This window comes from Gouania willdenowi, chromosome 1 (genome assembly GCF_900634775.1).
Source record: "Gouania willdenowi chromosome 1, fGouWil2.1, whole genome shotgun sequence".
NCBI classification, from domain to species: domain Eukaryota; kingdom Metazoa; phylum Chordata; class Actinopteri; order Blenniiformes; family Gobiesocidae; genus Gouania; species Gouania willdenowi.
Window position 1 is genome coordinate 19,172,958 of NC_041044.1, and position 15,111 is coordinate 19,188,068.

General features: G+C 37.0%; 2 protein-coding genes and 1 non-coding gene across 10 annotated transcripts in view; 1 reads left to right on the top strand and 2 right to left on the bottom strand.

Moving 5' to 3' along the window:
* Positions 1-150: 150 nt before the first annotated feature.
* On the bottom strand, positions 151-6,042 carry rps3a (ribosomal protein S3A). The gene is made up of 6 exons (XM_028449002.1): positions 5,917-6,042; positions 5,250-5,353; positions 4,033-4,220; positions 975-1,183; positions 558-667; positions 151-322 (listed from the first exon to the last, which is right to left on the bottom strand). The coding sequence occupies exons 1-6, from the start codon at positions 5,976-5,978 to the stop codon at positions 195-197; spliced, it is 801 nt and encodes a 266-aa protein (XP_028304803.1). The 5' UTR covers positions 5,979-6,042; the 3' UTR covers positions 151-194.
* LOC114472670 (small nucleolar RNA SNORD73) lies at positions 438-505 on the bottom strand. Its single transcript, XR_003675169.1, has one exon. It is a non-coding gene; the product is annotated as a small nucleolar RNA SNORD73 (small nucleolar RNA).
* A 4,152-nt stretch (positions 6,043-10,194) lies between the features above and the next one.
* lrba (LPS-responsive vesicle trafficking, beach and anchor containing) overlaps positions 10,195-15,111 on the top strand; it is a 222,265-nt gene continuing 217,348 nt past the window's right edge. For 5 of the 8 annotated variants that reach the window (XM_028433844.1, XM_028444348.1, XM_028445143.1 and 2 more), the window contains exon 1: positions 10,272-10,439. In XM_028433844.1, the coding sequence (XP_028289645.1) occupies positions 10,272-10,439 (168 nt within the window). Of the gene's footprint in view, positions 10,440-15,111 lie in introns of all 8 variants that reach the window. The other 3 variants (XM_028469572.1, XM_028445918.1, XM_028446752.1) reach the window with 1 other exon arrangement.

Genomic DNA, 15,111 nt, shown 5'->3' on the forward strand with positions numbered 1-15,111 from the left:
AATCAAAACAATTTGCAAAACTCAGCTTTTCCTAATCAAGCTGACCATAAAGCTGGTGTGTAAGAAACCAATTTTTTTTTTTTTTTTTTAAACCTCAAATGGCTGAGAATGATTAGAAAGCATGTGTTCTACAGACAAGAATAAGAACGGTTTGTTGGTCATTTACATTTTTTATTAAATCTGTCAAGGTGTCGTTAGACTGTCTCCTGGATGGGGGGCTCATAGCCGTCAGCCCTTTCCACCTTCGCTCCAGTGTCATCACCCGATGTTTTGGCAGCACCTCCAGCACCACCCTCACCATGGAGCTCCATCAGTTTGCCCACTACCAAGAAAAAACAAAACAAGTTAAAATAATTCAAACAATAAGTCTAATACTAATCAGGATAATGACGCAGCAAATAGACCTTATCCAAACACATTATACAAGTCTGTCACAGAACGTCAGCCGATCTCAAACAGTAATCAGGAGATCATATGGGGCCGAAACAAGTTGTCATCATGTGTTCCTGCATGGATAAAGAAGTAAACATCAAAGCAGACGCATCACCATCACTTACACTCAAACTTGGGCTTCTTCAGCATCTTGACCTTGCGCACATAGACATCATGTAGAGGGTAGATGGACTGGCAGGCCTTCTCAATGTCCTTACCTACACTGTCAGGGATGCTGGAATAGAGAAAACACACATTGTCTTTATTTATACATCAGAATAAGTTACTGCCAAGTATAGCTTTTACCCAATATGAGGTTTTGGTGGAATAGTGCAACAATAAATAGAGACAAAAAGAACAAGAATAACAGTGCAAAAGCAAAATGAAATAAAACTGGTTGAGGTCTACAATTCACATTTCTGCTGTACTTAAAACTCACTAATGCACAAAGTGTGTTGATATATTAACATAATATCCCTGATTTATCTAATCAGAGGCCCTGTAACCCATGAGCATGTTAAAAGGTTTTCAGTCACACTTACAGCTTGTTGACAACTTCCTTCAGGTCGTTGGTCTGAACCTCACGAGTCATGATCTCCATCATCTTCTTGCGGATCTGGCGAACCTGCTGGTGCTGGGCGTATGAAGTCTTTCGGATCTGGTTTGTGCGCTTCTTGGTGAAACCCACACAGAAGAGACGAAGAAGGTAGCCATCTGTGGTCTTCACATCCACGTGAGCTTCAATCATGGTCTGAGCAAATAAATGAATTAAATCAGTTAGACAAGTTACATAAACAAAGAGCAAAGTGATTAACTGAAACCTGGTGGATAGTCTTCACTGTGAGCAGCATTACAGGGTAGATCTGTTTGGAACTTCACATACAGTATTCTGAATTTGGCATATTTTCACGTTGTCTGCTTCAGCCACAAGTGCACATTTTCCCTAAATGCTCTACTGACTTTCATGAAAAGCACTGATCTGCTTCCTAAATAGGCATGCAATGTTGTTGAACGTCAGTCTATTTAGGCTTTTGATTAGACAACCTCTGATGTTTGTGTGTGAGGGACAAATGCTAAACCTAAAATCCTAACAAGAATCAAACTGGAGCCTAAAACTCCTCAGTACATTCTACAAACTACCCTACGCCATCATTAGAAAAGCTCGCACTGCTGTCCTTTCACCTCTATCTGTACCCTTATTAGCCATATTGCTAGTGAAGCACAATATAAATCAATAATCAAACTGGATCTTTGATTTGATCTAATTTTAGCAGTAGCAGTCATTGATGTTCTCCTGCAGCTTTTGTTACCTTTTTGTAAATGAGAGAATTTTCACGTGAACAGTTACTTTAAGTGGAAAATAAACAGCCGATCACACACACGCACAAAAAGCCATAAAGAAAACATTAAATATATTTGTTCAAACTGGTCTTTCTTGAAACCGAGACCTTGTCGAGTCAATAGGACTTCCAATATAAATAAAGATCATGAATAAATAAGAGTCAAGCTTCTGGCACACAGAGGGAAATGTCCACCAAATCTAGGCTTAGTGTAGTAGTTTGCTTTATTTCACTGACATTTGAGCACAAAGGTGAATACCTATAAGTGCACGGTGAAAATAGCTCTGAGCAAAATGGCTGAGTAGCAGGAGCGTCATCTGCTGTTAGCGCCTGTGTGCTTGTTTTGTTTATTCTCTGGTTTACTTTCATACCAGAGACTTCTGTCCATTTCAGCTGGTGGACACAAAAGCGTGTGTGTATGCGCCCCATCTCCGCTGTGTACCTGCAAATATGGACTATAAGCAACAGCAGGCTTTGCGATGCTGCAGTCAGAAAATATGTCTTTACTCCACTAATGCTAATGGAGGCTTCACGTAGTTCCAGTGTGGTCTGCCTCCACAGCTTCATCTCCAACTCTTGTAGTTGCTTCACAGCAGTCATTGAATATGACATGGGACGCTGGTTTAATTCAACAGCTGCAACATTTATTTTGCCAATCACTAAAAACAACATAGAGCTAATAGTCTTCTCCAGTCCACGCACCCACAGGTCCGGCATGGAAATTATTCAACTGTTCCACTCCCTCACAGTTACAAGGCTGCGTTTAGGTCCAGAAACATGGTACCGTTTGATTTTCCGTGATTCTGTATCAGGTAGTAATAAATGAATTTGGTCGGTACCTAAAAAACAACCTAAATTCATATGATCGGGGATCGTTTTTTTAAAACTCTGATTGGCCCAAAAATCCTGATCATGTACAGTTTAATCAAAACTTATTCTACTCCAATCCTCATTTTCTGACAATGTCAGAACATAGATTTTCTGCTGCTACAACTGGAAGCAATTTTCTCACCAGTAGACAAAATGAGAATATATGCTCAGTCGATGACAAATAAAATCTACAAACATTGAAGGTTAATCTCCAATAAATCCTGGATTTTGTGCTGCAAGAAAATTCAAATTGTCAGGTGTTAAAGCTGTTAACCACTAACATCCAACAATGTCATGTACAATTAGGGATGTCGCGATTAACCGCAGTTTCCTAAATGCCGTCAAACCTGAACCATGTTCGTACATCAGCACATCACCATCTTGTGTTGCTATGTGCAGTTCCTGGTGGAAGCATGCCATAGTCCCAAACATATAAAAGGAAGAGCTGTCCCCTCTGAAGAAACGGATGAAGTCAGCTGTGTGGGATTTAGCCCTCATGTCTGGGGTAGAGCCAGAATTGGAGCTGCTGCAAGTGGTGCTAATAGCTCAGTGCTAACGCCAAAGCTGAAGTGAGCAGCTCACTTCGATGCTACATCCACTGGCGGATGCATGTTTACAACCCACGTAAGATGCAGCTATCAGGAGGTGTGGCACCATCTGTCGTGAACTGCATGTCCACGACTTCGTCCAGAATGCTTGTCATGCTGCGTTGCGTGATCAGCAGGAAGAACTTCCATCATTTAACTGACAAGTTAAGCTCATTCGTTTAACACTGCGTAAAGCCGAACACGTCTGTAGGGCAGCAGTAGTTTTATGGTTTGTAGGCAAACATGATAGAAGCAGTGTGAGGTCCATTGATTCCTTTTAAGTTGTCAAAGTTTCAGTGTCACGATAAAGGCCCTCAGTCAGTGGACATATATAACCTTTTTGCTTTTATATTTTCTGATAGTATTTAATCATAATCATCTATTTTATTAATATATTATCTATATTTTTTTTTTTTTAGCCTTTACAGTATGTACTTCTCAGAAAACATCAATAGTTATTACCTACATTTATTGATCCTTACACTTCACATGCATTTATTTTTAAAATTCCAAATGCATTCAACTTTTCTCTTGCAGTTTATGGTTATTTCAAAATGCTGATATACACAAATTCATACTCGTGGTAGTGTGAAATTGAACATTGCAAAAATAATCGTAATTAACTGATGATAATCGCACCAAAAAAATATCTTAATCGTGACATGTACGACGCCATGAGAACACATTTCCTTATTCTAACCTATGTCACACCACGTAGCTACGTGACCTGCGAGTGACACAAGCTGATGCAGAGCATTAACTGTTGGAAATCCAATGGAAAAATACATTTAAAAAATATTTACCTGCCATTTCTTGACCATAGAGCACATCTTGTCCCTGGTGAGATCCATGCCATGGAAGTTGGTGAGGCAGTTTTTGCCCTGAACGTCTTCTGTGATTAGCTTGAACTTGCGGAAGGCCACCTCATCGTTCTGCAGGTCAGCAAGGCTCACCTCAAACACGCGTCCCTTCAGGCCATCAGAGGCAATTCCTAAGTGATAACGGTTAATAAGCATTAGCCATGAAGATGCTTTTAAATATATGGATGATATAATTGATTGAAAAAAAAAAAAAAGATTTCATTTTAAAAGGTGCTATATTGAACACCACAACATGCATCAATAAGTAGTAATCAGTTTGTAATCAAAGCTGAACAGTGTGTTATTAGATGGTATCAGTAATAAAAAAAAACTCTTCAACCTCTACAATAAGGTAAAGTTAAACCACTCTTGGCTCGTTTTAGTTAGCACGGTATAGATAAAGTTGAGTTAAATTGTACAACGGCTCAACTTAATGTGAGGATTAGGTTTTTTTCTACATAAGCGTAATGTGCCTGTGTTACAACCGTGTTAGGATGGCTGAGTGGTTTAAGGCAGTGGTTTGAATCCCACTTCTGACGTTTTTTTTCTTTTCATTTTAACACGGCTAATTCCACCTTCAAAAATACATAAATAAATTAAAAATAAACATTTTAGGGTATTCCCTGGGTTAGGTCTTCATTTAAACATATTTAACACGGTAAATTCCACCTTTAAAACTGCATATACCAAAACAGAAAAAATAAACATTTTAGGGTCCAAATAAAAGTGATGGAACTATAGCTCTAAGAACACGGGTCAGGCAGTGACCGGCATTCAGCTTACTGCACATGCGTCAGGAAGTGCAGGAAGTATAGTCAGGTTTGTCTGAGGTCCGGGTCAATAGAAACAGCCTACAAATAATGCAGGCTGAGTAAAACACTAAATTAAGTAGACTTTTATAACTGATAAAGTCAGTAACTCATTTAATTACTTTATACAAGAATCTAATGCATCTTAATTTGTCAGCATTCACATTATTATATGCAGGCTTATTTCAACTATTACTAAACCATACATTGAATTTCACGTGTACATTTATAATGAAGCTATTGAACAATACATGTAATCTGATTTGTAGTAACCTAAAACAGAATATATTTGATAAGAAACAGCTGGCACGGGTAACACATGGGTATATCTAAAGGACCATGGAGACTTACTGGTTCCCTGAGTCCTGGTGACCAAGGTCTTGCCAAGATTGCGGATGTTGAACATGGCTGGTGCTTTGACATCGTACCAGTCCTTCTTGGAAAAAGGGTCCACACTAGGAAATAAAAATAAACATTAAGTTTATGACGAAATTCAGGACCAGAATCATGTGGAGGACACGCACAATTACCACTTGCTATCAAACCTGATACATGCGAGTCAATTTATAATTCGCAAAGGTTATTAAATGACCTGAAGAATGAGAATACCATCATCTAACATTTAATTAAAGTCAAAACCGCGTGCATATAGTCACTTTACGGCGGCAGTGCACTGCCATGTTGCTAAATGAAGTTAGCTAAAGCCGTGCTAATGTGTTGCTAACTATAGCTCATAACAAGCGATAACCCGTAGTTGCCTTCATAAATGAAATGTTTTTACACAAAGTGTTCAAGTAATGTACGTATTACTGAAGTACTATTAGTGTAACTGTGCAGACACAATGAAACTGCATATTGTAACTCAGCCTAACGACACAGGAGCTGGTAGCGACCGGGGGAATGGCCATTTACAATCTGCCTAAAATCACCTTCATCCGTCACTTTTGTCACACTTTATCGACACCATCGGATAGACATCAACATTGTCTATTAAATCAATGGTGAATTTTGTACTTACATCTTCTTTTTGGCACCTTTCTTGCCGCCTTTGGTCAGCCTCTTATTCTTGCCGACTGCCATGTTGGCTACAGGGAGTAAAAGAGGAGGAAACTGGAATTCTCGCGAGAGTTATGGAGCCCGCTGGACATCGCGAGAAGTGTATGTTCTCGCGTTCAGCGTCTTTCTACTTTGCCTCCCTCTGTTGGTCAACTTATACAAATAATTTATACACGGTGATAAAAGTGATTAATTTTAAGGTCACAAAGAACAACTTAAAATTGTCTAAGTGTTCCCGTTTGTTGCCAAAATAATTCAATTATTCAACATTTTTGATCTGAATCAGTATTTTCTTTTTCAGCAGCGTCCCGTTAAAGCAAGTTTCACACTAATCCTGACCCTGACTCATCTTCACATGCTAATACTTGTGAAAACGTATCTTCCTTGTGCATTTAAAAAAATATATGTATTTTTATACATCCAGGAAATTATTAATAAAAGCCTATAAATGTAAAATAAGGTTAAACAATAAAACCCAAACTCTCAATTTAACCTGAATGTGTTACTGGTGTCTCAAAATCTGTATGCAATTTAATATAAAGCACTAAAAATATTGTATCAAATAGAATTTATCTTTAGGACTGCTCACACTTTATTAATGTATGTTGGTGGCATCTATAGGGAAATATATTTCACATTATTATACATTTATATATAATGTACTGCTTTATATTAACCTCTTGTGGCTTATTTTCTGTTTTTACGCAGTGTTGTCTATTTTGCATTAAAGACCTAATGTAACAATGTCAAAGTAATGACTTGATACCAAACACACACATATATTAGAAAGAGAGAACAGAAGTAATTGGGGGAAAATATTGTGTTCATTTTTAAAGTATTAGGGTTGGTTTGCTTGAATGTATATTTCTCTCTCTGTTTAAGTTTTAATATTTTCTATTATATCATCTATATGAGCTTGATTTAGTTAGAGATTTAACCACAGTATTACCAATTTACAAAACTAGTACAGTGCCCCTTTGGAAGTATGCATTCATATAGTGGGAGGAGCTTAAGTAGAGTTGTCAATTATGACCAAATGAGTATGTCTTTGAATGTTGGATGTACAAAGAGGTACTCTGTAGTGTTATAAAGGGGTATACTTGCAGGTGCAAAGTACAATTAGTTTTTTTTTTACTCATTTTTACATTTTATTCTTTGATGTATTTTTCTGTAATGTATGTTTTTTGGAGTCATTTTGTGTATTTTTATATCTTTCTGTTGTATTTTTGTGCATTTTTTGTATAATCATAGTTTTTGTTTGCCATTTGTAGTGTGATTCTGGAGTCATTTTGTGTATTTTTCTATCTTTTTTGTGCATTTCTGTTGTCATTTTGTGTATTTTAAATATTTAGTTTGTGTATTTTGAGTCATTTTCATATTTTTGTTGTTGTTTGGTGTATTTTTCTGTAATGTATGTTTTCTGGAGTCATTTTGTGTATTTTTCTGTAATGTATGTTTTCTGGAGTCATTTTGTGTATTTTTCTGTAATGTATGTTTTCTGGAGTCATTTTGTGTATTTTTGGAGCGTTTTGGTATATTTTTGTGCATTTCTGTTGTCGTTTTGTGTATGTTTTCTAGAAATATTGTTTCGTTTTTTGTTTTAATGTACTCATTTTGTATATTTTTTATTAAACAGTAAATACCTTAGGTGTGGTGAGGGCGTGTGTGTGTGTGAGACTCTCTACCTGGTTACGCTGTGGGACTCTCTCCATCTCCTCGGTTGGTTCTCTCTCACACACGCACGTGCATCAGCCGCGCACATTCACATATTTGTGTGTAGAGAAAAAAAAAAACAGACCCGCAGGAACTATTTGAAACTTCCTGGAACTACTCGATGAAGGGCAGCAGAAAGGTCATCTGTGAATATTTGGCCATTGAATTACACAAAGTGCACCTTTTTTACAAAATTTTACAAAAAGAACAAAATAGTGAAACATTGTAAATGAAAGGTAAATCTTTATTTAGAATGAAATAGTCAGCTTATGGCATATATTTTTATATGTAGACAATATAGGCCTCGCTGTAGCATTTCGTAGAGTGTGAATAAGGACAGCACTGCCTGCTGAAATAATATTTCATAAATAACAAAGTCTGTGTCTCATGAGTGTGTGATGACTGCAGCTTCCATGACTCCTACCCCTTAGGGCTCTTTTACACTTTACAGGGAGGTCAGTGGGAACCGTGACGCCAGCTGCCTCTGTGGTAGCAGTCAGTGCTGCTCTTCCATCCTGCAGAGAAAATGTGAAGTCACTGGTAGGAGTAGCTGAATCTATAAAGGCAGGCATGGACACACAGAGCTTGTTAATTACATTTAAAAACCTGTGTTATTTCCTTTCACAACATGCATTTGGAGACATGAATAAAAGTGGATGTCATGTGTAGCAATGGGCCTCTCGTGTCGTGGGGTTATATGATGTCATGTGATGGTGCTGATTTAAAAAGGCAAGCAAAGCTGGGCTGTCACTCCATATTAGTGTTTAGTTTCCAATGCCTCGGGATGGAGACATCTGTCAATGTGCTGCTGTGCTGCAGAAAAACCTTCCCCATGAATGTGATGCCCATGCCCGCACCTTTTCCTTCTACTACTTTTCTACTTTGTACTGTTTCATGGAGATATTTTTAATCCTTAACAAATTTTTTGTTTGTTGAGGTGTTTATTAGGCACACATAGAGAATTATTTTAATAATATTCAGCTCTAAGTAATTAAAAGGAGAGATTGTAAGGGCATATATTTAATTTCAGCATTGAAGTGATATATATTTACTGTTTTATTAGGTAAATCAAGGTGATACAGTAATTTTAATAGGTGTCAGAATATTTTTTTGTAAATGTTTTATTTATTTACCTTTTTCTCAAACAAACACCTACACAAAAAAAAAAAAAAAAAACTGGCAACAAGTGTGAAAGAAAAGCCACAATGCGAGTTTGAGAAGTGGCTGGAGGTTGAAATCTATAAGCACAATGTGATCCCTAAATGTTTAAACATAGATAAAATAAACCTTTAACTATAATACGGTATATGATATGTCATTGCTTATAAAACATACAAACTTAAAATGTTTGTTTTAAAAATCCTCTCAAAATTCAGCTGTCCAATACTTAATAGCTCACCAAGGGGATTGTTTGTACTTGTGTTAAAATAGTTTTAGATTAAAAGGATTGTCATCAATATAACAAATATTAAGGGTGGAACAATATATCGTGCAACAAGATATCACATTAAAACGTCACAAGATGCATCATCAATGGTACCCTGCGATGGACTGGCGCCCTGTCCAGGGTGTACCCCCAAAATTGGTTATATTTAGTATTTGCTTATTTTATTTTCACCTTGATTTGAAAAGATTATACTCAGAGTAGATGTCAGTATAACGAGTTAGTCAAATAAAAACATTGACGTTTTTCAAACGCTATCTTTCTACTTTTTCGCATATCATCTCGTGACCCCTAACAAATACCATATATTAATAACATCTATCTATCTATCTATCTATCTATCTATCTATCTATCTATCTATCTATCTATCTATCTATCTATCTATCTATCTATCTATCTATCTACCTATCTATCTATCTTGTAATAAAGAGTGCAGTATTGAGTATTTTCCATCAGACACGTCACCTGACCGTCTCACCTGCCGCCGAGCCGAGCAGTCCCAGCGCCTCACTGCGCATGCGTCCCTCACTCAGGGGCTCTACTGTCATGGCGCTGACGTGCTGAAGCTACCGGGGCAGATCAGGAAGCGAACGCACAGCAGCTGGGTCGACACGGAATTCAACAGAGACCGTGGGGTGTGTGTGGAACTGCGAGTGGACCTTCCGTCCTGTGTGGTCTTCCAGGGGAGAGGAGGTAGCCGTCGGACCGGTTCTGTGCTCAGTTTGTGAGTTTTGAGCGCTACCTGTCACTGACTCACCGAGGAACAGCAACTTCCAGCGCTGCTAGGGGGGACATTGGAGCCACTGTATCCTGGTCTGGTTAGGGTAGTAGGACGAGGACGCGGACAGGACAGAGTTTGCTGGGGCCGACATCTCCTGCAGGACTCTGTCCTCCTCACCGTGTGAATCCAACTACAGGGGCATCAAGTTACGGACCCGGACCGGGGCGACACTTCCAGCCGCTCATCGGAACCATCCCTGGACTTTGTGGACTCTGGCTTTACCTTTGAATGGGGAGCGAGTGCCTATGTGTCTGTAGACTGTGTCCCAGTCAGCTGAAGGGGACATAGAGCCTCGTCCTCCCTTCGTCTGTGTCACTACTGGAGGTGAACAGGTGCCTTACCTGTGAACAACACCTGCCCCCATCCCTCCCTCTGCAAATGGCTAGCGGGGAGGCGGCGGATGGAAGGGACGCCAGACCGGGCGCCGCGGCGCTCAACCCCGCCGTGCCCATCAGGGGCATACGGATGAAATTTGCCGTGCTGATGGGCCTGCTGGAAGTTGGTGAAGTTTCCAACCGAGACCTAGTGGAGACCGTGTTCAACCTGGTAAGCTGATTATGGCCGCTCAGAATAGGCCTCAGGTAGACAGCATTGAGTATCCAATATACAGTAGAGCTGGGCAATATATCGAGATTCAAGATATATTGAATTTTCTATTTTGGCGATATACAAAATGACTATACCGTCTATATCAACATATATATTTATTACATCCCATTTTGTATTAAAATTAGGGGTGTCCCGATCTGATATCAACCAGAAAACAAATATCGGACTGCATTTAAAATCTCCGATATATGTTATATTAGTGATGTCCTAGGGATGTAATGATTCACTCAACTCCCGATACGATTCAATTCACGATACTGGGTTCACGATACGATTCGCTCACGATTTTTTTCATTTACAAAAGGGGACTGTAGACAAATTTTTTTTTGGGGAAAAAAACAAGAAAATACTGTATTTTCCTTTTATTTTTCATTGTCAAAAGAATTCCTTGATAAACTATTCAAAAACAATGCAATTTAACTAAAAATAAATCTTGAATTAAATAAATAAAGCAATAATACAAATGAAAATGAAGCCTATTAATTTAAATTCTGGTTCTATAATAAACAATGCAAAACTGCATAATAGTTCTTTTTCTTTTAAAAGTGCAACTGAAAATGTATTTTGTGCCTTAACAATTGGACTTTAAAAAAAAAAAAAAAAACCGTCATTGCACTGATTTACGTCATATTTGTTTGGACCAGCAGAGGGCGCTGGTAACCCAGTGGTCGGTTGGCATGCAGATATCTTGCAGTGAAGAAGAGAAGCTATGCTAGCAGACAGAGCTAATAGAAAACGTGACTTTTACAGATAATCAAGTAATATTACAGATATTCTTTCGGTGCTAAAGGGGTAATGAATCATTTATTAACATATTTAAGAGTAGAAGGCAGCCAGAAAGAAAGTTTAGCAGACTCCGCCCGCTGCCAACACTTCCGGATAGCGCCCTCTGCTGGTTAAAAAAGTACTGCGATTCAATTGTCAGAAAATCGATATCAACCGTGATACCTATGAATCGATTTTTAACTGCCTTACGATTAATCGTTATATCCCTATGATGTCCCGATACAACTTTTTCACTTCCGATACAATATCGATATTGCAGCTTCGTGTATCAGCCGATGCCGATATTGATCCGATACGATGTCAGCAGGAATCATACATACTTTTTTTACTTACTTCATCGTGTGGAATGTTAGAAAAGGCTTGATTAAGTGATGTTACTCAAACAGAGAACATTAGTCAACAACAGTAGGTTACTTTGTTGGAGTGTGAACCACAGTCACTTATGGATAAATGTGTTGAAGCAGAAAAAATGATCGGAGAGCTTATATCGATGATTTTAGATGCAGTCCGATAAAATCCAATATACGTTTTCTGGCTGATATCGAACCGATGTCAGTATCTGATCGGGACACCTCTATATTATATATTGATTCATTTGTAGAATACTGTAGATATTATGTTGAATTTTCAAATGTATGTAACCAATTAGTTAATAAATGGGTCAGTTTTTATCAACCCTGCTATTGCTGATTATTGTTCTCTGTTTGAGTAACATCACCTGATCAAGCCTTTTCTAACATTCCACACTACTAAATAAGTAGTAAAAGTATGCATGATTCATGTTGATATTGCATCAGTTTGATACTGATATTGGCCAATACTCAAGGCTGCGGTATCGTATCGGAAGCGAAAAAGTTGTATTAGGACTTCACTAATTAAAATGCTCATTTTAGGAGTCGCTGCTTTTACTGCTTCTCAGAAAATCACAGTTAGATGTATTGCTGAGTAGGTCCTAACCCAGACCTTCTCCTAAACAAGCCACACTACAGAACTTACTCACACATGCTGTCCCTTACAAGGAAAAAAGCCATAAGTAGCACATATATAGCCTGTGTGGCATTTTTCATCAGCAAATTTAATACACAATTGTTTTTATGGTCTGACTTTATTTGAATTAACAATATCAAGATTTATATCGTATATCGTCATTTTGAAAATAAATAAATAAAAAAAAAAAAAAAAATTGAGATTTGAGTTTTGGTCTATATTGCCCAGCCCTAATCTTCAGTAGGGTTCTGCATTTCCATGAATGTTATGATACGATTCATGATTTGCTTGTCACAATACGATATATCCCGGTACTAAACGGTATGATACACATTGCGCTATCAATAATTACAATTTTCACCTTTACAAGTAAAAAAAAAAAAGGTATGAAATACAATTAATTTCTTTTTTTTTAAACTTGCGAGAACAAGTAAATGGTCACTGTAATCCAAGTACCAATATAAAAAATAAGTGCTATGTTTATCAAACTGTCAAATTACATTTTTTAAAAAGAGTTTAAACAGATTCTTTTTAAAAAAAAATTTATATTATTATGTAGGGTGTGTATTGCCTGGCATGTGGCGGTACGATTCGTATCCCGATACATAGGTCACGATGAGATACGATATATCTCGATATTAAAGTATAGGCGGTTATTGTGAATTTTTTTTTTTTTAATATATGACTTAAGAAATAACTAATCTGTAAATGTGTACACCTTCATGAGAACATTATGTATGAACTATATTTTATTGGCATATTTTACACTCAAAACATTGGCTTTAACATGCCATGTGCCAACAACTTAAAATAAAAAAAATAACATACAATCTGCCTGTGGCTTTTAAACTAACTTTGACTTTAGTGCAACATGACTTTACACAATACAATGTCTCCTGCAGTGGAAAAGACTTTCCTGGTTAAATAAATGATAAAAAAATAAATAAAATTAAAAAAAAAAGTCGAGATTGATGCATTTAAAATCGATCCAAGAATTGTGTGACGTAATATCGCAATATATTGCCGAAATTATTTTTTTCAACACCCCTATTATTATATCACCCAACAGACAGACAAAAGATGCACTGCTACTCTCCATGAAACTAAGGCAAGATGAAGTAAAACAACAACAAAAAAAGAATCCCAACAGATTCTGATTCTGTAACCACATACATCTATAAAAATGTTCAGTATATTTGATGAAAATAAAGTGCAATCAACTTCCAAACTAAAATGCACTAAGGAGTGAGGTAGTTTAACAAGGTCTGATGTGGTGACCGGGCGTTTGTGCGATACATATGTTAGTGCAATTAAATAGTTTTTTTGTTAAAAATAAAAAGATTTTAAAATTTGATATTTTCTTGGATCGATACGATAATCATGCTGTGAATAATCACAATATATTGTCAAATTGATTTTTTCTTACACACTTAATTTACAGGTCTCATATAGGGATGTAACAATTCACTCAACTCCCGATACGATTCGAATCACGATACTGGGTTCACGATACGATTCTCTCACGATTTATTTTACAAAATGGGACTGTAGAAAAATGATGACTGAAAAATATTCCTTTATTTTTTTGGGGGAAAAAACTGTACTGTTTTCCTTTTATTTTACATTGTCAAAAGAATCCCTTGATAAACTATTCAAAACAATGCAATTTAACTAAAAATAAATCTTGAATGAAATAAATAAAGGAATAATACAAAGGAACAAGAAGCCTATTAATTTAAATTCTGGTTCTATAGTAAACAGTGCAAAACTGCATAATAGTTCCTTTTCTTTTTAAAAGTGCAACTGAAAATGTATCTTGTGCCTTAACAATTGGACTTTAAAAAAAAAAAAAAAAACACTCATTGCACTGTATTTAGCAGATGGCGCTGGTAACCTGGTGCTCGGTTGGCATGCAGATATCTTGCAGTGAAGAAGAGATGCTATGCTAGCAGACAGAGTTAATAGAAAAACGTTTCTTTTACAGATATTCCCGTAATATTACAGATATTTTTTCAGTGCTAAAGGGGTAAGGAACCATTTATGAACATGTTTAAAAGTAGAACACGGCCAGAAAGAAAGTATTAGCAGATTCCGCCCGCCGCCAACACTTCTGGATAGCGCCCTCTGCTGGTTACATTAAAGTACTGCGATACAATTTTCACAGTATCGATGTGAATCGATTTTTAACTGCTTTACGATTAATCGTTGCATCCCTACTCATAAACGTAGTTAAGACTATGTAATGTGCTTAGAGCTTTTCTTAAAGGCATACCAAACAGCATCCATTTCTCAAGTCGATAATAGATTATCAGCACACTGGAAACACGACCACATGCCCTCTGACCTATCCTCTATCACACATCACCATCACAGCTTTTGAATATTTTATAGCCAGTCCTTGATTTATAAACTACTTACTCACAAAACCACATAAAACATAGAAATAGTTTACACACACAAATAACAAAACGTACAGATCTACTCAATGGGTAGTAACATGTAAACAGAACTATCTATGATGTGTAATATTGTGTAGCTTATTAACAAATGTATGGTCTGTTTTAGCCTAAAATCAAGCCTTGTTAACTGCAAAGTAGACAAAAAGTTGAATTTTCTACTAACAAAGTTCATTGTAATTTCTTTAATACAGCCAATACTATGTTCACCAGTGTTTGTGATTATGTTGTTTGTACATGGGTTACAAATGTGTAATTATAAATATATATAGATAATGCTATTTTTCCACACTTTATTGTCGTGTGAAAAGCATGTGAATGAATGAATTAAGGAAGCTACCGTCAAACGGACGCGTGCGCATGCTCATGTTTGTATGTGG

What these genes read in the sequence shown, in the direction of transcription:
- rps3a (XM_028449002.1), bottom strand. Translation starts at nt 5,978, where the DNA reads ATGGCAGTCGGCAAGAATAAGAGGCTGACCAAAGGCGGCAAGAAAGGT. An exon ending in CACCAGGACTCAGGGAACCA is followed by an intron (nt 4,221 to 5,249) that starts GTAAGTCTCCAT and finishes GTTATCACTTAG; the next exon opens with GAATTGCCTCTGATGGCCTG. An exon ending in CTATGGTCAAGAAATGGCAG is followed by an intron (nt 1,184 to 4,032) that starts GTAAATATTTTT and finishes TTATTTGCTCAG; the next exon opens with ACCATGATTGAAGCTCACGT.